The sequence below is a fragment of the Polypterus senegalus genome, chromosome 7 (assembly GCF_016835505.1).
Source record: "Polypterus senegalus isolate Bchr_013 chromosome 7, ASM1683550v1, whole genome shotgun sequence".
NCBI lineage: Eukaryota > Metazoa > Chordata > Cladistia > Polypteriformes > Polypteridae > Polypterus > Polypterus senegalus.
Window position 1 is genome coordinate 117,806,471 of NC_053160.1, and position 25,627 is coordinate 117,832,097.

Consider the following 25,627-nt stretch of genomic DNA (forward strand, 5'->3'; position numbering starts at 1 on the left):
ATGAATCCTTCTTCTCACATTTTTGCCAGGCCTCATAAAAAAAAACCTACTTTTTTAATTCAAACTTTTTTTTTTTAGTTTTCAGAGATGCTAAATCATAACAGTCATCATAACTGGTACTCAATTATTTAATATTTATTTGTTTAAATATATTCCAATTTCCTTATACTGAATTATAATTATGATCTGAAATACTATCTTTAATTCTTTATTTCAATGCAAAATCTTGCCTGGAGAACGGGCCTGAGTTGCCTTGAAAGCTTGCATATTGTAATATTTTAATTAGTCAATAAAAGGTGTCATTTTACTTGAGTTCTCACTACATCCATAATGGCTAACACAGTACAACACCCTAGTACTACAATGCAAAATATCTAAATGTACAGGAGCAAGCCTCAAAATAAATATGGAAAAAGGTCTGTTTAATGGGCGGTGATTCTACTTGTATTAAGGAAATGATCTATCCTTCCATCCATTATCCAACCCGCTATATCCTAACTACAGGGTCACAGGGGTCTGCCGGAGCCAATCCCAACCAACACAGGGCACAAGGCAGGAAACAAACCCTGGGCAGGGCGCCAGCCCACCGCAGGACGCACACACCCACCCACACACCAAGCACACACTAGGGACAATTTAGAATCTCCAATGCACCTAACCTGCATGCCTTTGGACTGTGGGAGGAAACCAGAGCACCCGGAGGAAATCCACACAGACACGGGGAGAACATGCAAACTCCACGCAGAGAGGAGTTCAAAAGACTTTACCATTAGTTTGGCTGAATATGCACACAATTTGAAATTATAAAATGTATCATATACAACATTGCTATTTATATGTTTAATAGTTTATAAGTTCTTAACATTAACAGAAACTGTAATCTTTCATTCATTCATTCATTCATTCCATTCTGGGGCCAAAGCCTATCACATAAGTTTTGAGTACAAGGCAGAAACCAACTGCTCCATTAAGGAAAACATTCATACACAGAACCTCTTCAATTTATACTTAACAATTAACTTAAGATGCTTGTTAAAGAACATGGATGAAAAACTGATGTACCTGGTTGCTACTGTTCCCCCAAATTTTAATTTTAAAGCAAATGTTTTCATATACTCTAAATTGGAAATTATTTGCTGGGAGTGTTTGGGTTTAGAAACACCTCTGTGGGAGTGTTTTTGGCCTGAGTTGAAAAATAATTAACAATGTCACAACGTTTATTTAAAGTTATTTGAAAGCTTTGTACATCTTGCCAAATTATGAGTAATTGTTTGCTGTATATATCCAAGCAAACATCTCACAGTTGAAAAGGGTTCTTATAAATACACAAATTTTCTGTTTCAGTATAATCTGTGACCATTTGAGGAAACTGAATAGAATGTTAAATAGAGATGTTACCTTTTATTTTATGCATCACTTGGATATACTTCTGTACATCATAACACAATAAAATGTGTTTGTTTCCAGTGCTTTAGGAAACATACTATACACTCACTAATGAAACTACTCAAATGTAGCAAATCAGCTAAAACTGCTTTTTTTCTTTTGGGTATAGAAAGACACATTTCTTTCAAACCTATTTACAACATTTTTTCAAAGACAGTACAACTTTATAATAAATGCATTAGAAAAGATTAAAGGTATCTAATGAAGTATATATAGTAGAAACATGCCTGCAGATTCTAGTTTAAAATATGGAATCTGTGAGATCAGCTATTATCATTTGGTTTAATTCCAAGTGCCGTTTGTTTGAAGTTTTAGAGGAATATATTCCATCACAATTACTTTATGTCTTGCTAGCATCCTACTTTTGATTGTGCAATAGGATCTTTCTGACAATCCTTTCTACTCAGAATCACAAGCTGGAGTATAAAAGAGTATAAAAAATAAGACATTAAAGCAGGGGTGGCTGAATGCAGTGACAACACAAACTAAATTGGTAAAAAGAGCAGAAACATATCTCCATTGCTCTAACAATATAATTTTCCTCCACCCCTTAATCTCCAGTTGCACTCAGATGGCTTGGTTTAAAAGCAGTCTCCCTAATGCCTGTCTTAAGAATGCAAATTGGTCTCAGTCCTTTTAGTCTGAAACCATTTACTGCCACCTATTGGACTAGAAGTTCATGTCTGGTGTCCTGCCAATCACCATCTTTGAAAAGACAACATAGTCCTGTTTACCACTGTTTAGATTATGCGCTGTCCCCAGGCAGTTTTTACATGACCTGCCAATCCTCTTTAGCCTCATACTTTCAGAAGTAGTTCGGGGTTCTGCTGATTTGCCTGTGGTCTACTATTCTGAAAGAACACTTCTTTGTTACTTGTGCTGTTGCCCCTGTGTCTTGGCTTTCTGAAGCACCACAATCACGTATACTAATACTTGAAGTCAACTAGCAGCCCCTGTGTTCCCTAACTGGTATATGAGCGTCATCCAGTGCAGCTCTTCTTCTTACAGGAATGCTTTCTGTCTCACTGTGTTTTGAGCTGTTACAAACCTATCCCCAGACAAACATTTGCAAGTTGAGACCCCCTTCACAGTTTGTTTTAAGAAGGACACAGGGAATGCTACACTTGTGCATTTTTTCTAAAGAGTATCTCCTGTCATACACTTGAATTAGGGCTTTCGTGAACTTGTTTTGTTGCATTTTTGGAATTATACTTCATGCCTTTTTATTATTTGTTTATGTTATGTAATGCCATTTTGAGACTCATCTTGTTGTGTTTCTCAATATATTGTTGAGCTCTTGAATTGTAGGAGTTGTGTTGCTGTTGACAGTGACATCTGTTGTCAAGCATGTGATCAGATGTTGACAAAACACATGGTGTCATCTGCCCGCAAGATGATGGCAGGTTGTTAATATTCTGTTCGATCTTTTCTATAGACAAACCAAAATGTATGCTAGCCTATTTAGAGTTAAGATTTAAAGGACTATCAAAATGAGACTTGATGTTTTTTTAGAAGAATTAAGTGGATAGAACCTGGCAAGCTTTTTTGGGCTGAATGGCCTACTCTGTCTAGATTGTTGTAATGTTTTGAAAAAAAAAAGAAATTCAACTTAGTGTTACAAATTTTCTGGCTTAAAATCTCTTTTTCTTATGTACATTTCTGGCTGGTATTTTTGTCTTTTGGTTTTAATTGTTTATACTGTTACACACATGTCTCATCTGTCCCGATTATGTACTTGCCTACTTCATTCAAAAACCTAAAATTCCTTGGTGACACAATTTTAAATTTCTGTTTCAGCTCCAAACCAGTGATTTACATTTTGTGTCTCTTTCAATTCATAATATCATCCAGCATTGAAGAAACTGTTTTCCCAGGTACCACTGATTGTTGCATTTTACAGTGGTGCTGATTCCTTTATGTGCAGATGTATAGGATTTGAGAAGATGCACAGGCTGATACAAGGCACTAACTGATTTTACTCCTCTTAAATGTAGAGATGCCATCTTCCCCTTGCTTATAGCTCTATATTCAATGCTAGAAATTTTGTCCTGGATGGCAAAGTAGTGCAGTGGTGAGTGATCCTGCCTTACAGGCCCAGAGTGATGCGTTTGAGTCACAGGTTAAACAATGTAATTATGGAGCCTGCATTTTCTCACAATGCGTTCGCCTACATCTCAAAGAAATTTGTGCATGGACAAAGTCCAGGGGTCCACAGGCATGAAAAGACATTGTTCCTTCTCGCCCAATTCCTACCATTAACCAGAACCAACCAGTAGATATGTTGAATCAAAGTGTGTAATACATGCAAATGCAAAATGTTAATTTCCATTTATAGGACATCAAACAGAATCTAATAATGTCACTGTACTCGCTGAGGAGAGAGCACATACAGTATTACTTAATTTATGCAGGAATAAGTTGCTTAGGGATTAGCATGCCTTACATGAAGAGCTGGAAATCTGGGTAAAAGTACAGAAACCTGTACACATATTCAGTAATAAAACACAAATCCAGTCAAATCCAGTGATAACATGATTTGGAAAATAATGTATTCATCATTTGGCTGTTTTCCTTCACACAAATGATGAGAAAATCACGGCCATTTGTTTGCTTGAAATGAGACTGTCCTCGCTAAAGCCCAATGAACAGTGCTGTGAAAGATTTGGGAAACATGCAACATGCTGCTAACGCTCACAATCTTTATCTAAACATCTAGCGTTTCTGTAGACCTACAAACAATAATGCTTTGGATGGTATGGAAGTCAAGAAAGACAAATGTGATAACACTTATATAAGGAACAATTGTAAACCCCATTTTATACTTTTTTGGATTTATTTTTGGAATGCAATTTTTGATAATATAAAATGGTTTTAGTTTGGACAGTTTTTGACAGTTATTTGTTTTACAAATAAGGTTAAAGAAAAATTGTTTAAAATTATTCTTAAGTTGTAACCAGCCAGATTAGTATTTTGTAAATTTAAACAAGAGCAGAATGATTGTATACGGCTGAAAGGGTATAGGGTGGCACAGTGGTACCATTTCTGCCTCACAGTAAGAAGACTATGGTTTGTGTCCCGGGTCGTTCCCATGGGTTTCTTCTGGGCACTCTGGTTTCCTCCCACTGTCCAAAGACACGTAGGATTTGTAGTACTAAATTATTCCTAGTATGTGATGTGTGGGGCGGCACGGTGGTGCAGTGGTAGCGCTGCTGCCTCGCAGTTAGGAGACCTGGGTTCGCTTTCCGGGTCCTCCCTGCGTGGAGTTTGCATGTTCTCCCTGTGTCTGCATGGGTTTCCTCCGGGTGCTCCGGTTTCCTCCCACAGTCCAAAGACATGCAGGTTAGGTGGATTGGCAATTCTAAATTGGGCTTGGTGTGTGGGTGTGTTTGTGTGTGTCCTGCGGTGGGTTGGCACCCTGCCTGGGATTGGTTCCTGTGTTGGCTGGGATTGGCTACAACAGACCCCTGTGTTCGGATTCAGCGGGATGGAGGGATGGATGTGATGTGTGTTTGTTTGCCCTGCAATGGACTGGTGCCTTGTCTAGGGTTTGTTCCTGCCTTGTGCCCCCTGGGTTAGGCTCCTGAAAAATTGTTCAGGACTGATTGGGTTAGACAAAGATTGACTGAAGGGGTATATTTGTTTTTCTTCAAAATTATTTGGGGCTGATTTCCAAAGTTTTGTTTGTAAGTACTAAAAGGTATATTTTAATTTTGACCATATTGTTATCATTTTCTGATATGTATTAACTAGATATATGTTTTTAATGATATTTAGATTTTATTGTATTGTGTAAGAGAGAACATTGAAAAAGTTCATATTCAAAATGACCTAAGAATTTTCCTTCCTTCAGCACCTCTCAAGTGAGGTTCAAATATTTTTTAATGCTTAAAAAGGTCTAAAAAATTGCATACTAGTAATATGATTTTGCATTTGTGTATTGGTGTAATGAAAATGATGTTTCTGCGTATGGATTTGCATATGAGCCGTGTATAACAAGTGATTTAAAAATATTACCCAGAGTGCTGTGCGGCTCATCCTGATTGATGAGCTGATGCACACATGAAGACAGATAGATTGAGCTGTGTTTGTTTGGCAGAGAATGTGTGAGTGAGACACAGAGAGAGAAAGAGAACATGCATTTTGTAGATCTGTAATCAAATCTTATAGAGTAGTAGAAAATTAGTTTCAAGTTAAAAGAAAAGTGCCTGTGTTAATAATGCTATTCATTACATTAATTACAAAATAAAGGTAAAAAATACAACATAAATATAACACATCAAGTTGAAACTATTTTAAAAAGTGGATGGAATGGATGTTACACATATCATTTCTGTGCTTATTTGGAATTTATCTTTCTATGGTGACATTGTTGCATGTTAATTAGTACATGCAAGTTGGAATTTCAGTGTACACATGACAATGATGACTCTATATAAATCCTATACATATTTATATATAATTATTTTTACATTGCTATTTTGTTATCACAGGTGCTGCCTTTTTATTGTATTTTTTTCATTAAAGCAGCCTTATTGTTGTTGGAAAAAGTACTTGGTTGCCATCACATGACAAATGAAAGTCGTATTATGTGATGTCATGCCAAACAATGTGAACAAGATCTGTCAGCTAGCCAAAGCATGCTAACATTTCCACACAAGATCTATGACACATAAACATCAAGCATGATGATGACTGGCTACTAGAGCAGCCAAAGGAAATACTCTGTTGAAGGACAAACTACCTTAAGAAAGCCTGCAATGAGAAATTCTCATACCTGCCACTACCTACAGCCTAGATCGGAAAATGAATCACCATCAATATGGCAGACCAGCACATCTGGAAAGGCAAAGATGATGTAACCAATTGTTCATTCTACAGGCTAATCCACCCACCATACCAAACAATGAAAATATCTGAACATGCACTGGATCCATGTCTTTAAAATATTATTAATATTTTACCAAGCAATTGTGGCTTTGTGCAAAACTGTGGAACCATGGACCATCCACATGATAAGCTTTGATCAGGAAATGGGGAATGACAAAATACTATACAGTACAGTCTTATCTAGCTATTACTCAGCTTACATAATGTATTTGAGGTTTACTTTAAGTGGATACAGCTGTCATATCATATTGTCTCCACCACAGTATGAAGTGCTGCTGGACACTTGAACACCTTCCCCATCTACATTGGTGTTCATCAGAAATCTGCCTTCTTCTGTCTCTGCATGGGCACTGTGACCAGGTAACTCTAGATGAAACATCAGTGGTTGCTATTATATGCTGATAATGTTAAGATAGCTAGTGAGACATGAAATGGCTTTGAGTAACTATTGCAGAAATAGTAAACATGTCTCAATGAACTTTGAATCAGGCTTAATAAAATAATAACAGAGTATCTGGAATGGAGCAGTCAAATTAATGATACATTAAAGATTTATGATGCTGAACTAAACATTACTCCAAACAGTGGTACACTATTTGTTGCACATGCAACAGCATTTGCAGTCTGGATTTCAAGACCATTTCTCTTCACAACTGAAACCCGAATGCTACCAAAAGGTTATGAGACCAGTAGAAATGCAAAAAGCTTGATATTGAACAGCAGCAAAGAAGCATGAGCAGGCACTTCATACTGAAGATGATAACAAGGCTAGACAAAATGACAAACAATGATGTACACCAAATCCTTGGAGTAACCAAAGTAACTCATAAACTGCAAGAATAACAACTGATATTTAATGATTACACTACACAGCAATTAAATCTCTGTAGGCAAAACAAGTTTTCATACAATTAGGTGATTACTGCTGTCAACACTAGATTTTACATCAGCATTTCCCTCACTTAGGAAATGTCAGAGCTATCCCTAAGGGCTTGTTTATATTTCATACTTGTTTATGCACGCACATATCATGCCTGCCAAACGTTTCCAGCGTTTATTTGACGCACCCTCTGAGCACGTCCTCAGAAATTAACGCGATGCGTGCACGAGATGCAGTACCAGCAGTGTAATAAAAATCGAAATGTGACATCAGAGTCTCCGTTTACTATCTACATGTGACAGAAAGTCACTTTGATGATCCTCCGGGATTGATGTGCCTGCTTCAATGTTTGATGAATGGTTCAATAAGGTGAAGCGATAATGCTGACATACAAATACATTTGTGGTGCTTTTATATTCAAGCGTCGCATATTCCCCACCATAATGACATGATACTTTTTAAAGGTCTCACATACCATCTTCTGTGCTGTCATTTTTTTTTTTTGCACCTTCACAACAGCATCAGAATGTATGGCAGCGTATTTGAGCTACAGAGAAAGAAATTAAGGACATGGTGAAAAGGTGTATTTTGTGATTAAAGTGGAAATTTTGTTTTTAATCTCAAAATGTCCACTTTAACCTTGTAGTTTACTTTATCATTAAGGTAGACCATTGTAAACGCCATCTTAAAACCGACCCAGTTGTTAATCGCTGTGTGCTTCTGGGGCTTCCTCTTGACCTGACAGCAGCAATAGCCACATAGAACACATTACGTTTATAATATTCCAGCTCTCTGCACATTTAGAATCCTTAGATTTATACTTGATATCATTTTCATGATGAAATGCATTAAAGTAAATATATTACATTTTAAAGATTGTTAACTTCATTTAAATAATGAATACTGATAATAGCTACACATGTTGTGGCAGCACGGTCTGCCTCGCAGGAAGTCACGTATCCGATTACCTTGTTTTCCTTGCTAAAATGATGCAAATGTATGTGTATGTTTGTGTTCACCTTGCGATAAGCCGATACCCCATCCAGGGATTACTTCTGTCTCGTGCCCAATATAACTAATGGTTGGGATTAAGTTCATTTCTATGGTTGAGTTACAGGAGTGAAAAGCTATGTACCATCATTGAGACAGGTGTGAATTATATTTTCAAAAGCTAAATGACCTGGATTCTAAGGGAGCCTTTTGGTTAACATGCCTTTTTAATGTTTTGAATGTTGTGTGGAAGGCTGGGTAAGTGCTTCAAGACTTAGGTGGTGACTTCCATTTTAAAAAGAAAGGTAAGTCAATATGTTCCATTTATCAAACAATCACACTTCTTTGCCCTCCTGGGAATGCCTTTGCTGAGGTATTGGAATGAAGACGTGCCTTACAGTTTAACCTTAGATTAAGAAGACACTGAAAATTTCATCTTTGTGGTACAACAGAATAGCAACTGTTTCATCGTGCATATTTTAAACTTCATTGACAATTCTGTTTACATGAGTATTGCGGTTTTGGTAAAAAGCTTCTGACAATTGCAGTTTGTGGTATCTTGTGGAAGGGTACTACTTGGATTTAGATTTCAAGAATCCCTGCTGTATGCCATTTGGTCCCTGTATTTCTTTAGCAGAAGCTAATATTTGCCCTTAAGTTTATTTAGTATGGGCATGTGCCTCTGGCAGTGGTGCATTTTATTATATCCACTGTTAATAATTTTCATGGATGGGATATTAAGGCGAAGTTTAGGTTTGGAACATATTAAATTGACTATGATAAATTTTATATCTCTGCTTACAAGTGAAGTTGTCCTCTTGGTAAACACAGTAAACTCTAATGTATACTGCATTGATTTGTAGAGGGTATAATGCAATTAAGATAATAATAAAAATGTCAGTATATGTAGTTTGCTCCCTCCTGATAAAAGGAAAACAATGACCACAAGGGGAGGAGGTCAAGTACCTTGGATTCATGCTTAAGGGTGATGGTAGAGGTGAATGTGACATCGACAAATGACTTGATGCCATGATGGTTTTATTAACATGATACTGGTTTGTGATGCTGAATTCAGAGCTAACTCTTCAGACAGAGCATTTACCAGGCAGTCTATGTCTCTAGCTTCAATTATGGCCATGGGTCCTGGGTAGTGACACAAACAATAAGATTGTAATTACAATATGTCAAAGTAAAGGCTTATGGGCACATTCACTCTCTGTGTTAAGATGTGTAGCACAGGAAGATGCGTATAAAGTAATTATTTGGATCAAGAGGAGTAAGTTAAGGTGGTATGAGCATTTATAAGGTGGCGAATAAAAAGTAGCCCCATTCACAGTAAGTAAAAGTAATCAGGTAATGTTTTCATTTTGTTAGTTGTTACTGTATTGTTGTGCTTGCTGGAGATTAATTGAATAAGCACATTTCAATTGTGAAGATGTTTCATTCTGAGCACTCCTGTGGAATGCACAATTCAAAAAATGGTGAAAAAGTGGCGTGCTACAGTATTATGATCAACGGGAAGAAGTCTTTGTAAATGTATGCAGCACTTATAACAACAGACAGGTTATGATTTATTTTCATGAATACGGAATGGAACGTGCAAATTTGCATCACTGTTAGTGGAGACAATTTTTAGCACATCTTTTAAAATGGCAAATAATATTTTTAATGACATTCTCTAATAATAATAAAGTAACTTTTAAGTATAATATACTATTTTTTTATTATTTTATGAGTAATGAAACTCTCTATGACATTGACACCAAGACTGGGTTACTTTTACGAGTGTTGATTTGTACTCGGGATGACCCCTGACAGGCTCATAGACAAGGTGTATCAGGCAATATTCACTGGGAATAGACCCAGGTGAAGACCCATTACATGCTCATGAAATGATACCACTCAGATGGCCAAGGATCTTCTTGGAATTCCTCACAAGGAGCTGTAAACTATTGCTCAATTTAGGGTACTTATCTGGATCTATGTGTTACCCACAGCCCTCACTTGGGAATTACACTGAAAGCAAGTGACAGAATAAAACAACTGATCATCATTTGTAGCTCTGCAAAAATTATTCATAATGTATGTTTACAGTTACATTTTCTATTTTTTTTATTATATAGGCATACGTCAAGGTTACACTTCAGATGAAGAGCCTTTAACTACTACTTCTGCTACTACTTCTTCTGCTACTACTTCTTCTGCTACTACTACTTCTCAGTCAGGTATGTATAGTGGAAAATATAACACAATTTTTTTCACACATCCATATAAGCAATCTTTAAAGACCACTGTTCTCAAATGTTCACTCTTAAGAACCTTCAGGTGCAAAATGCAGATTGAATTTTGTCCTTCTTTCTTATTTTTTAAATAAAACAAGAAGAAGAAGTAGATATTTTATTTTATAAATCTATTATCTAAATTAAAAACACTATATATAAAAAGTAACTTTTTCCACAATATTTGAAAGTTTAAAGCAAATGAGAATTAGAAAACATAAATAATACAAAAGTGACACATTACAATAAAAATACAATATAAAAGTATAAATAAATAAATGTCCATCTCAATCCATAGGTAATCATGACTTTGCATCCAGGGGAAATAGTTGATTGTGACAAAAATGTCCATAAGGTCCAAGGAGATCAGTAGTTGTCCCTGTTGCTTGTAAAAAAATCCAAATGAATGCAAGGACACTTATCTGTGACTATAGAAATACTTTTGATGTCCACAGAGTTATTTGTGACTAGTACTAGTTTTGCAAAGTTCATTGACACATTTCAAGCAGAGCTCTTTGTCAAGGCATTTTTTGTTTGTTTTTATGATGTATTTTTTATTGATTTAAGGAACTTAACATACACATAAAAAAGAGAAAAACTGCATACCCCAAATGGCATCCAGTACCCACCCACAAATCCCCTCTCCATACACCAAAATGCCCAGAGCATAGCAACAGTTTTAAAATCAACAAATACCATAAAGAGATGGAGAGGAGGAAAATAATTAGGTAACAAAAGCATAACTGTCATATCAATGAGCATTGATTAAAGTTTTAATTTTTAAAACAGAGGTAAACCAATTCTCAGTGGCTTCTAAGGATATTTATTTTTTCTGAGAGTAAACAGTTTTAAATGAATTAGATTAAGAAAGGAAGATTGCAAATTGTCAAAAGAAAGAAGCTTGGGAGATTTCCAACAGGAGGCAACAAGTAATTTAACCATATAATGCCATGACAGAGCAGTTCATACTGGTAATGTGTCTATGGATCTCTGTATGAAGAAACACGTCCTAATATTTATGAGAAATTTATCCTTAACAAGTTTTCAACTGTGTCCCTTTGTTCTTGTCTTTTAAACTAACAGTCTCGATCCACAGTACTAATTCTTCTAATAATTATGAACACTTCAATCATGCCACCTCTTAATCACCCTATCCTTAAACTGAAAAGGCTCAGTTGTTTAATCTTTCCTTGTAAGTCATCCCCTGAAGTCCAGGAGTCAAACTAGTTGTTATTCTATGGACATTTTCTAGCACTTCTATCTGTTTTTTGTAGACTGGAGTCTAACACTGCACATAGTACTCCAGATGAGACCTTACCAATGCATTATAACTGGCATTGGAGAACCAATCCGACTCCCAATATAAAATACTAGCATTAGTGATGCTAATAATAATAAAAGTTATCAAAAGAGAAAGGCAGATTAATGATGTGTGTTTTTAGCATTTTTTGAAATGTTCAACTGTACTGGAATGGTGTATCTCTAGTAGTAAAGTATTCCAGATTTTTGTGAGTAGAAACAGTTGCATCATCAGTTCTTTTATGCTTCGCTCTCAGAATTCTTAGCAAGCCAGTTTGAGAGGATCTAAGATTGCAATTAGGAATGTAGGGAGTCATTTTAAGAAAGTGCTAGCTAGTTTATACAATTAAATGAATTTTTAAATCAATACTAAAGGACACCGGTGGCCAATGTAATGATGCTAAGACTGGTGAGATATGCTGAGATTTCCTCTGTTTAGTTAAGATTCTTGCTGCTGTGTTTTGCACTAATTGTAGCAAATATGTTATTTTTTGGTAATCCTGATAGTAGTGCATTGGAATAATCTAGACAACTAAAGACAAAGGCATGCGTTAACTTCTTACAGTGATAATAAAGATCTAACTCATGGAATGTTTCTTAAGTGAAATAATGCAGTTTTAGCGATATGATTAATGTGTGATTTTAAGTTTAGCTCTTAATCTAAAATGACAGAGACGGCCTAATTTCTTTCTAAGGTCCTTGCTTTTATTTTGCTGTCAATAATTAAAATTTTTGATTTCTCTTTGAGTTTAAGGAAATTATTACTCATCTATTCAAAAAGTCAAAAGAATTAAAGCCTCAGTGTCATCAGCAGCTATCAACAAATAAATCTGTGTATTGTTTGTAATAATTCACTTTAAGTTTTTATATGATAAGCCTAATGGGAGCAGGTAGATTGAGAATAATAAGGGGACCCAAAATAGATCCCTGTAGATCTCCATGAGTAATAACACAGATGTCTGATGTATAATTTCCACAACTGACAAATAATTTTCTTCCTGTGATTAAGGGTGGGCAATATGGCCAATACAGGAAGCATTGTAACACCTCAAACCCCAAACACAAATGCATCGACACAAGTTCTGGGTTCAAATACTTGATTTATTACACAAAAGTACCTTGCCAGATCATTCAAATTGGCACCAATCAAATATAGCTCTTCCTTCTCTCTGTTTCTTCTTCCTTCGTCCATCCACCTCTCTTTAGTGAGTGTTGCCTTCTTTCCTCTCAACTCTGACTCACTGCAGGAAACTGGACAGCTATCTTTTATTGTGGACCCATGAATACTTCCAGTGTCAGGGCATAGAACGAAGGAAGCACTGCCATGTCTGGCAGAAATCCTGAAAAATAGGGATCATGAATCCCTTCAGCACCCCCTGGTGGCACCCATAGGACCCAAGTGGATTGTTCTATGGGACTACAGTTCCCAACATGCCCTGTGGGCATCCATAAATGTAGCATAACCCAGGGGCATTACTACCTAGCATCCTGGGGGAAAATATAACCCAATTTGGCCATCTTCCCTTTCCTTCCATCAGACTGGGCTCCTGGCCTAGGTAAGAATCCTTGTATACTCCCTGCTAGGATCCCAGTCTTTGGATGCCATCTTTTACACATGATATAATTAAAAATGGCCACTGTTGCAGTATATATATCACAGGATAAATGATGTGCATATGCCTTTCAGAATGAATCCAATTTACTGTAGGTGCTTTTGTTCGCCCTAGTTCATAAATTGACAGCAGGTAGTTCTGCTATGATGTTTCTTTTTATAAGGACCATTTTAATCAACTAAAGTAATAATAGTAATATTAAAGGAAAAGGAGCAGGATTGAGGGAAGGGAAAATTCGAAGATGTGAATCATAAACAGTTTAGGAGGCAGGAGGGGTGGGGAGGAGGGTTGTGAATGTGCGCTGGGAGAAGCAGCGGCTCTGTCTTAAGGTAATGGAATGCCCGCTTCCTATAAGGCGCTGTTTCTTTCTTGACAAGCATTTCTACCAGTTGACACATTTCTACCAGTATACTGTGCACCCCTACCTATGATACACTGTAAAAATGAAAACAATTCAAGGTACTTCCCAGAATGTCTAACCCACTGCTTACGTGTGACAAATGGTGCTAAATGTTGCACTCAGGTCTTCAAGATCAATAACTGATCGATTATTTGAATCAGCATGAAGACATAAGTTATTGACTCCTTTAACCATGATTTGTAAGTACTGTACTGTATGATTTGGACTGAAACCTGACTGAAACCTTTCCAGAAAAAAAAATATAATTAAGTATTCATTTATTTGCTGAAAAACAATTTTTTTCTATAATTTTAATTAAAAAGGCAGGTTAGAAATAAACCTAAAATTGTCCAAGAGTGAAACATGATTTTAAGTAGTGACTTAACTATACAGCTTTTAGAGAGACTACCAGTGTCCAAAGAACAATTATCTTTATCTAATACATTGTTGATCAGTAAATCAGAGACATTTTTCTAAAAGCCTGTAGGGACTGGATCAAGACCACAAGTGAATGGTGATAAATGAGTAATTATTTTATGAAGCTCAGACATACTTATTTTAGTAAAGGAGTTTAACTACTGTGTTTACTACACTGAGTTTCAACTATGTTTGTTCTTGAAGTCTGTGGTATATTATATCTTGTATTAGATACTTTCTCTGAAATGAATGCTGCAAAAACCTTACATTTAGTTCCTGATATTTTAAGCATCCTTTCAACAGACTGAGGCAGTTTAAAAGACAGTCAAAGACTCTTGGATTTACTGCACTAGTTTTAAATTTGGACCCACTAATAATAAATGTTTACAGATTTCTTCTGTTTTTTTCCAAGACTGAATAAACAGACCACATGGTTCTTATGATTCATGGGAACTGTGGTTGCTAAAATTTAAATTGAATAAGCTTATTGGAACAGAGGAAACTGCCCAAAACATATCTGAGAAGTATGCATATTTCTTTTTTCTTCATATGTACTGTATGTATATCTTAACCCATATCATTCACATAAGTATATCTGCTTTCATCCATATATACATTGTGGGATCAGGCGCTATATAGACGCCAACCCAACACAGACTCACAGCGGAGACACAGGTAAAATGCACAAAAAGACTTTATTTTCTACAGACATGGGACACATCTTCCCCATGTCCCACTACACAGTTCCCAAAAACACACACAAAAGAAAAACACCACAAAAGTCACTTGTCCTCCTCCCGACTCTGGCACCTCAAGTAGTGGCTGCAGGCTCCTTTTATAGCCCACCTGGAAGTGCTTCAAGTGATAATTAACCTAATTAAGGCTGCACTTCCAGGTGTGGCTCCGTTACAGCCAACACGGACTCAGGAAGCCATGCAGCTCCCCCTGGCAGTGGCCATGAAGCCCAACAGGGATGAGCTCCGGTGTTCCACAATTGCGGCCCCGATGCAACCCAGGGGGCTGCCACCAAGTGTTCCAGGGAATGTAGTGTGCATCCCATGGCTGCTTCCCGGATCCAGTGTCAAAGGGGTATCCTGGCCAGGAATGGGTCCTGGCCATCCATCACAACATATGAAAAAATTTAAATATAATCAAATAAATGGGATTTGTTTCCCTCTAGTGGACAGTCAGATGATACTCTGTTTTAAAATATATGTGAATTCTCAGTACTTGGTAATACTCTTAGCAGGAAAAAGAAACCCATTTTAAACCATAACAGCAGGTATGATATTTTTTTAAATTTATAAAACACAATTCACTGTAGAATCAAATTCATGTGACAAACTGATGTATACCATGATTACAAACAAACACAAATAATTATCCTTTGAATCAGAAGTCGTTTTTAAAAATTTGAATTTCAAAAAAATGTATACCAAGACAGAACGCTTCCCAAGAAACTGGCTACCATATGTGTTCCTATCTAGCAAATTGGCTGACCATTCAAAGAAGTAAATCACTTTACATCATGGAAAATATAACTTTGCTTGATATTCTTATTCTAGCAGCAGTGTGTGCAAAGCAGGAACCAACCATGGAGTGGCTGCCATTCAATTGCAAGGATTACTGAGTCTCACTGTAGGCCAAATTAGAATTGCCAATATTTTCTTGAAGGTGTTTTATTTCTGGAATGGCAGGTTATACAAAAAATACTACAGAATTATTTGCATTAGGTTTTTTCCTGTGGATTTTCCCACTGTTTTATTTTTTCTTTTCTAAAATGCTTATTTTTTGCTTTATTATTTCCATGGTAAATGTGCTATTTAATTAAAATGTATTATTGTTATTATTATTATTATTACAAATTACATATGCTTATGTCAGTACAACACAACATGTAAATGTATTTTTATGTGTTGCTTGGTTTTTGCAGTGTAGGTGAAACAAATTACAGACTCGACAACAGGTGATGTTTTTCACAAGTTCTTGATTATTCTACATCAAGAGTCACAGAAAGTACAGATCCAGAGAGCACAGTCATTCGCAGCAGGCTGTTCCTCTGAACCCTGAACAACGGCTAGGGGGAGCTTTAAATACCCCTCTATCTTATGATTCCGTAAATGATGTAATATCTGAACTAGACATTATCTAAATTCCCCTTAAAACATACAGGCGCCTTGCACATATGCCCTGCAATCTTATGATCTTTCTTCTTTCCTGAGCCATGTACTTTGAGGAAGTTTAGCACTTGGGTAACATATTTTTGTCAGTTCAATAAATCAAGCTTTCTTTTTTACTGGCAGAGCACTGTTATGAAACTTAATTACCAAATACACAGAACACAAGGTGCCGAGGAGAACACTCTTCTTCTACAGCATTAACCCAAGTATCCAAGATAAGAATAGTTGTATTAAATAAATACAATATAAAATAATGATTGGCCTTTGAGTGTTTTCTTTAGGACTGTAAAATGAAACAACACATAATCGAACAAATTAGTGAAAATTTCATTTCTTCAGTCATCATTTACATACATTACCTATCCTCTAGTAGAAAGGCAGGGTAAGTGAATATTTATCACACTTTTAAGGAACTTTTTCCATGAAATGATGTATTGTTTTCCACTGCCAATGTCTGCTGCAATACATTTTTTAGAATATTGTATGTGATTGTTTTTGTGTTTCTACAATTTATTTTTTTCTGATTTTTTTGACTATACAGAACACATAACATCTAGGAATACTACCATAGCAGCTCAACAAGGTAAGTTTATTTTATATTTCTTGTTGTTTATAATAATCTCTTTGGGTGATAAAAACATACTTTGTATGAAAATATACCAGTCAGCCCAAAACAACTTATTGATTCCTATGTATCAAAAATAAGATGGCATAAGGTAATCCTCCAAGTACAACATTCAACTACTTTTTTTATTGAATGAGTTATATCTATCTACAGTTGTTTGTCAAAGTGTTTTTTAACATTAGTTATATATGAAACTGTTAATTCAGTTGCATTCATAAAGAACTGATTTTATAGTACAAACATTTATTTAACCAGTTCCTCCTAAATTTTTATGTCTGCTCCAAGTTTTTTTTTTGCTCAGGTAAAAATAGTTTAACTTTTGTGGTGGACGGCCAGGACACATGCCTGACCAGGATGTCTGGAAGGACCAGGAGAGGGACAATACCTCCCCTGAACCACAGGAGGGCCACCGCCAGGGGGGCCCAGACAGTTGTGGAGCCCTGTAGGCCAGCACTTCTGCCACACCCGGAGGTGCTGGGGGGAAGGAATTCCAGGGACCTGCACCAAGTTCATCGTAGAGCACCTGGAGCACATCTGGGTGAATATAAAAGAGGCTGTCTCCCTTGAGCAGAGAGTCGAGTTGGTAGGAAGAAGGTGAAGCTTGGGAGGAGAGGTGGAAAGGCGAAAGGAGAAGTCCGGAGAGGAGAGAAAGGACTGAACGAAAGGTGTTTGGTGGAAGAGCACTGTGTTGTGTGCCAGACTGAATTAATTAAAACGTGTGTGTTGGAAAATTCGGTGTCTGTCTGTGTCCGGGGTTGGCTTACCACACTATTTCAATCTCATCCCATACCTCATTTACAGTATAAATGAAAAACCAAATATGTATAAAAAGGTTTGAGTCTCCAACTTGGAGATTGCCATTGCATGGGTGTGTTTGACACAAAAATTATCAAAAAGGCAGTTGGATAGTGCTGAGTTGCAATCTAGCAGCACCAGACAGAAACTTCAAAGAGTTGCAGGGGTGTCCTTCTTGTTTTGACTTTTGGTGGTCAAATAGCATTCTACTGCAAGTCACAAGCTCTTTAATTCATCCTGAGACATGGGGCAATGGGGACTGTGGGGGAAAGTAATACCAGGCTTTTCACATGAGGTTTACCAATTCTATAAAAAGAAACAAACTGTGTAAACAACTGTTCCATCTCATTATCACCCCATTGTCTCCCTGATTCACTAAGCATTCAAACATCTCTGCAGAACAAGTAACTCCCCCAAGGCCAGGTCTGCTGTGAAGTCAAGAAAGGACACAGCTTTAAGTTTCATGATTATGAGAATGGGTATCAGCACTGGCATGTCAAATGCCATTGCAGTAAACAACTTTGTATTCATAGGTTTGTAGGTTTAGAAACCAACACTTGGAATTACTTGCTTTTGAACAATTACAAAGGAACATAGTTGGTAACAAGAACGAATACCCAGCTCAATCGTTAATGCTATAATTGGGTGACCACCCACTCTTTCATCAAGGCTTTGTTTCCAGATTCAGCAGTTTTCAGCTCAAGGATAACATGGGGTGTTTAGCACCTTTGAATTAGCACACTGCCAAGGCTGGTTTCAGATGCATCTGTCTGGACAATTAAAGAACAGGAAAAGTTAGGAAAAACAATACAGGCTTTGAAGTTAATGCTTTCTTAATATTGTGAAATGTTGTCTTGGATTTAGTGTCGTAATCCACTGTGTTTGGTGCTGTTTTCTTGTTAGTTCTGCTAAAGGAGTTGCACTTTCAGAAAAACAGGGCCCAGACCTTTGATAGTATCCTGGTTATCCCAGGAAGACCTGAATCTGCCTTTTTTGTTTGTAGCCATGGCCAATGTTCTGTCTGGTTTAATACTATATGCAACTGTCGTAAAATCAGTGGCAGTAGGCTGAGGTTTTGGCTTACGGCACATATTGCCATAGGACAGAAATAAAGAAAGATGTTTTAACCAAACTTTAGCAATTTTGTGTAGTTTAGTAACTATTACCTCTATTATCTCTGACTATAAGCATGGATTCTATTAAACCTTCCCCTGCTCTACAACTGGATGCAAATGCCAATGAAAACTGACAGAGTTTTAAGCAACACTTTTTTGCTGTATCTCCTTGCTATGGAAGCAACAGACCAGTCTGGGAACGTGTAAAGTAGTACTTTTCTTAACAGTAGCAGGCCCACACTCATTTGAAGTATATAATACTTTCGCAGAGATGGCTAATTGTGATGATCTGGAACTGGTAAAAAAAAACGGTTTGACAAATACTGCTCTCTTTAAAAGAACAACGTATGCGAGAGGTACTTTTTTTCATTCTAGAGTTCAGAAGGAAGGCAAGACCTTTGAATGTTTTTTAACAGACCTTAAACTAAAGGCACAAACTTTTAATTTCAAACATTTAAAAGACTTAATGATACGTGACCAGATTGTTTTTGGCATAACTTATAAAAAAGTAAGAGGACAACTTCTATGTTATATAGTGAGCTTGCCTTAGAAACTACAATCAAGATATGTCATGATAACGAGCTCTTAGCAATGCATTCTAAAACATTTGAATCTGGTGCTCTTAGTGCAGGTAGCTGAGAGACTGCCTCAGTTATTGTTGTGCAGTGAGATGGGGTGCGAGGACATTCAGAGAGGGCAAAGACTAATGCATTTACATGTAATCGCTGTGGCACCACTCATACTCCACAGCAATTCCCAGCTTTTGGGAAAAGATATGCTAATTGCAAGGGTAGAAATCATTTTGGAAGAATGTGTTTTTTTACTGCTCAACAAGAAAAATCAAAACCAGTAGATGCAGTTGATGTGGATGAAGATGAATAATTTTTCATAGGAATGGTTCATAATGTCACGGATGTGTATAGTAACTCAGCAAAGGAACTTTGGACAATCCATAAGAATATATATGCCTCTCAATGTCTATGGAACTGTTGTAACATTTAAACTGGATACTGTACCCAAAGTGAATCTTATAGGTGTTTGCAATGTAAAGAGTCTTCAAGACAAACCAAAAATTATACATAGATTAGTGACTCTGAAAGCCTATAATGAACAGGATATTCAGACTCATGGCACTTGCCAGTTGAATGCGCTGATAGACATGATTCTTTGTTGGCTTTGATGGCATGCAAAGATCTAGGCTTAAGTACAACAAATGTATACCATCAGTGGTCAGGGCACTCCACAGTTTGACAATTGGACATGGCTGGATAATATACTTGCAAAGTATTCAGATGTGTTTCGGGCTTTTAGTCCCCTGCCATTCACATATTCTATTAAACTGAAAGATGAAGCACATCCAGTAATTCATGAACCAAAAAGGGTTCCAGTAGCTTTACAAGATTCTGTACGGAAGTAGCTGGACAAGATAGTATCTTTAGGTATAATAAAGAAAGCTGAAGGGCCTACAGATTGGGTGAATTCAATAGTCTGTGTGAAAAAGAAAAATGGTGATATTCCTGTGTGTGTGGATCCAAGGGACCTCAATAACAATGTTTAAAGAGAAGAATATGAAATACCCAAGCAGGAATAGATAATGAGTGAAATGTCAGAGGCAAAAATCTTTTGGGTTTTGGCAAATTAGTCTGGATGACTCAAGTGCCAGGCTCTGCACATTTAATACGCCTTTTGGGAGGTACTTTTTTCTGCATCTCCCATTTGGCATCAGCTGCACTATTTCATAAGGCAATGGCACAAATTGTTGAAGGCCTTGAGGGGGTATGTGTTTATATTGATGATATTATTGTTTGGGGTTCATCAGAGCCAGAACATAATCTCAGATTGGAGAGTGAGCTTCAAAGAATTAAACAGTATGGTCTCAAACTAAATAGAGACACATGTAAGTTCAGAGTGAAAGAACTTACTTTTCTTGGAGATAAATTATTGGCTAATGGAGTTCAACCAGACAGAGACAAAGTTCTGGCTATTAGAAATGGATAGGCCCACTGAATAAAAGGGAATACAACATGTCCTAGGCATGCTCAATTATCTGGGAGTAGAAAGTGTCCCTGTATTTCACTGAACACTTTAGCCCATAGTGATCAACCCAAGTAAACACACAGTCTGTGAAAAGGCTAAGAATTGGTCTTACTCTGTTTGAAAATATTGTTTGTAGTAAATTACAGGGTTAAAACTAAATAGCTTAGCGGCATTTTTCTATTTTAAGACTGCCTAAAAGCACCGTTGCTGAGTCTGTTTTCTGCTTGAATGTGTACCCAGCAATCAATTGGTCCCCCGACCAACAATGTTGTTACCTGCCTTGCAGCCAGTGCTACTGGAATGATCACTGGCCTGTCTTAACGTTTAACTGGAAGGATGAAACTTACTTTACAGTATATTTCTAGTAAATGACAAATTTCCACTTGTACATTCTGAAACATGTAATCTTCCAAATCTAACTATCCATTTTGAAAACCTGCTTTATCCTGACCAAGGATGTGGGGAAGCTGGAACCGATCCCAGCAAGCATCAAGTAGAAGGCATGAATAATTCCTGAACAGGGTAATTGTCCATAGTTACTCCCAATCACTCATACCACAACAATCCACAACACTGAGAGAAAGTGCAGAGTCAATGCACCAGAACTGACCAAACCTTGAGCTACTATGCAGTTCAGATTAACATTAAGTAACATGATTAACATTATATGTACATATACAGTATATAATGTCAGTTCAACTACTGAGAATATCTTTGCAAAATAAGCCTCTTATAAAATAACACAATCATAATCTCTAAACATAGCAATGTATACATATACGAGTATATATATATATATATATATATATATATACATCAGATCTTCATGGGAAAAAAGTCATGCTGGATATCTATACTGATATGCACTGGGAAATGTGTTAGGAATGCAACAATGCCACATTGTTTTATGAAAATGAAAATGATCGACCTATAGAGGGCTGAATTCAAAGACACCCCGAAAATCAAAGTGAAAAATTGATGTGGCAGGCTAGTCCATTTTGCCGAAATTTCATTGGAGCAACTCAGAATCATACTTGGTAGTTTGTATGGCCCACACGTGCTTGTATGCATGCCTGACTGTGTCGTGGCATACTCCTAATGAGACGATGGAGGGTGTCCTGGGGGATCTACTTCCAGATCTGGACCAGGGTATCACTGAGCTCCTGGACATACTGAGTTGCAACCTGGCGGTGTCAGATGGATCAAAACATAATGTCCCAGAGGTGTTCTATTGGATTTAGGTCAGGTGAGCATGGGGGCCAGTCAATGGTATCAATTCCTTAATCCAACAAGAAATGCCAGCATACTCTAACCATATGAGGCCGGGCATTGTCGTGTACCAGGAGGAACCCAGAGTCCACTACACCAGCATACGGTATGACAATGGGTCCAGGGATTTCATCCCATTACCTAATGGGTATCAAGGTGTCCTTTTTGTCTAAGCTGTAGAGGTCTGTGCGTCCCTCCATGGATATGCCTCCCCAGACCATCACTGACCCTCCACCAAAGGAGTCATGCTGAACGATGTTACAGGCAGCATAATGTGCTCCACGGCTTCTCCAGATCCTTTCACATCTGTCACATGTGCTCAGGGTGAATCTGCTCTCATTTGTGAAAAGCATGAGGTGCCAGTGGTGGACCTGCCAGTTCTGGTGTTCTATGGCAAATACAACTCAACTCCACAGTGCCGGGCAGTGAGCACAGGGGCCACTAGATGACGTTGGACCCTCAGGCCACCCTCATGAAGTCTGTTTCTGATTGTTCTGATTCACACCAGTCACCTGCAGGAGGTCATTTTTAGGGTGCTCACCCTGTTCAAAAACAAATATTGTTTCTAAGTGTAGTACAATCAATCTGTAATAAATAAATAATCCATCAAAGCCAAGTGCATTTGTGGAGGTTAAAATCAATTCAAAAATATTCCCTAAAATGAGGTTAAAATTTCACAGGGAAGGAAACTGTTCTTTTAAAAATCCTGGTGTGCCCCTTTATCTTGGCGTCTCCTCCCCTTATCCTGACTAGACCTTGCAGGAGGAGAAGATGCCAAATCGCACAGCCATCCCTCTTAAACAGTGGGTCCGAGTCCCTGCTGCTCTATGGCTCAACAGGAGGGCTCCCCATCCAGACCCAAGCTCAGGCCCTTACTTTTCATGGACCACCAGCAAGGCTCACCATCCAAACCTTATCGACTCCCACTGCCTTCCCAGAATTCCTCAGAGATTCGCCTGCACCACCTAATCACTCCACCTCCCTGAATCACTCCACTGGAGCAATCCTCTACTACAAACCCTAAGTGCAGGCCACTCGCTCCACTGAAGGGCTTGCCTCATAGCTGCCCGCCTCCTCTCTCACTTGTTTGTTCTTGCACCTCCTCTCTCTGTTGTCTTTCTGCCTGATTCTCTCATCCCGTCTTTTAACCTCTGGTTTCTTCTCTCTCCTTCTGCTGATCTTTTTTCCGATTCTTGTGCCAGCTCATTCTTGTATGTTCCCATGGGCATCACATCTCAATCGTGCACTGCAGGAAGCCAATGAAGCAATTAAGACAGACTGCACCCTCACATGCAGGTGCGTCTTGCCCCAATTACTCTACAAACCCCTGGCAGCTGTGTGAACATGTACACCCACCCGGATCGAGCAAGTCAATTATTTATTTATTTATTAAAAATCAGCCACCTTTTTCTAAGCCGCGGACCCACTATACCACAACAAGGTGGCAGCATCCCACTGATGGGACACCCATATACTGTATATATATCTGCAGGGCAGACTGGGAATTGTAGTTCTATGGGACAGCCCTGTTGAGGTTCTTGTATGCTGACGGGGTTGGGCTATAAGAGATCAGTATGACTTCCTTAGCAGACTTACGCCTGATCCGGAGTGCTTCCAGTGTGCAAATCTGTAGCATTGGAAGTACTCCCAGGTCTGGCATAAAAGAAGCTGAGTTTCCTGAAAGAGTAGTCAGAGTTGGGAGGTGTGGACAAGGCTTCTATAGAGGTGTGAAAGAAGATAAAAGAGTCATTTTGGATATTTTTTTAATTAAGGAAGATAATTGGTAGAAAGGAGAATGTAAAACTAATAAGGAAGGTCTTGTATTTAAACCCGGGACTGTGTTGCGTAGTTGTGTCTGTGGGGTTTGGGGTGCTGCTACAGTGTTTGAGTGGTCAGTGTTGCTGACACCCAGCACCAGAATCCTGTTTTCAGGCTCAGGTTTTTTTTTCCTTGAAACTCCAGTTTTTATTTCGGGGGATAACTGATGTCTTTGAATTGTCCTTGTATTATTGAAAGCGTCATGTAAATGACACTTAGTCTAAGGTTACACATGATGCAGTGAATATTACTAACCTTCAGCACCTATGACTTTGAACTATTGCAGGTAGACATTCATAAATCATTTAGGTAAACATGTCCACTGCCAGTCTCTGCTGTAATACATTTTTTGAAATAATGTTGGTAATTTTTGTTAATTCTTTTCTTTTTTCTGTTTTTAATTATACAGTAACATCATCAACTAGTTCTTTTACCACAAAAACTACAACATGTAAGTGAATTATATATTTTCTGTTGTTTAGATAATTTTCTTGGGTTAAGCCTATCTTGTATGGAAATTTGCAATTCAACTAAATATAACTCAATAACTCCTGTGTATTCAAAATAATGCCAAGTTGACTGTGCTACATTAAACTATTTTGCTAGGAAATGAATTTCCTCTATCTACAGTTGTACAAAGAAATATTTTTTAAAACTCTAAATGAAATTTTCTTTTAACCACCTTTAACTTATCACCTAGTTTCATTTGTAAAGAACTTATTTCAAAGCTTCAGTGATTATAAACCTTATTAATTTTCTTAATTAGTTTCATTGTGTCTCTCCTAAATTTTGATTTGATTAGGTAGAAAATGTCCAGCTTTTTGAACCCCAACCATATAGGTCATATCTAGATGCGGCTATTGGCTGTAATCTGTAGTTTTCCTAATGTTGTTTTGCTTTTTGATAAATGAAAACTAAATTTACACTCAGTATTCTGGATGTCATCTCACACGAACAGAAAACAGCTTTGCTGTTTCAGACATCATAAAGCACTCCATAATAAAACTGTGGAGATCAGCTGTGATAATATTAGGAACATCCTGTAGACATGGGTGAATCATCATATCAAAATAAGTCCAGGTATAGCTACCTACTGCCATCTTTGCAAAGAACTAAAAGCAATTTCAAACAGTGTCACTGATTCACACCAATGGAAGGAAAATAGGTAATTCTTGCCCGCAAGCAAAAGCTCAGCCAGAAATGGACTGGATGGATGCAGGTAATAAAAGACTGAAATTGGTAGGTCATAGTGTAGCCATTATGTTGGAAAAATTGTAAATTAATTAATGAGATTAACATTAGAAGTTACAATATAAGTTAAAATCACAGAAATCAGTTCCTGTTAAGTGCTGCTCAAAAAGCTGACCTTTTGAATGGTTACTCATTAAAATAATTAGATAAATTTAGATGAGAACAGGCAAAGCTCACCAGTCCTATCTACTTAATTCCTCCAAAACAACATCAGCTATAGCTTTAAGGATCCCTACAATTCCACTGTCTAAAACACTACTTGGTAACTTATTCCATGTGTCCATAATTCTCTGTGTGAAGAAAAACTTCCTAATGTTTGTGTGAAC

The 25,627-nt window shown here is 37.4% G+C and overlaps 1 protein-coding gene across 2 annotated transcripts in view; it reads left to right on the plus strand.

Annotated features, from left to right (window-relative positions):
• Positions 1–25,627, plus strand: part of LOC120532801 (cell wall integrity and stress response component 2-like) — a 97,780-nt gene that overhangs the window by 11,815 nt on the left and 60,338 nt on the right. For both annotated transcript variants that reach the window (XM_039759184.1, XM_039759185.1), the window contains exons 2-4: positions 10,327–10,428; positions 16,933–16,974; positions 24,460–24,501. In XM_039759184.1, coding sequence (XP_039615118.1) covers positions 10,327–10,428; positions 16,933–16,974; positions 24,460–24,501 — 186 coding nt within the window. The remainder of the gene's footprint in view (positions 1–10,326; positions 10,429–16,932; positions 16,975–24,459; positions 24,502–25,627) is intronic.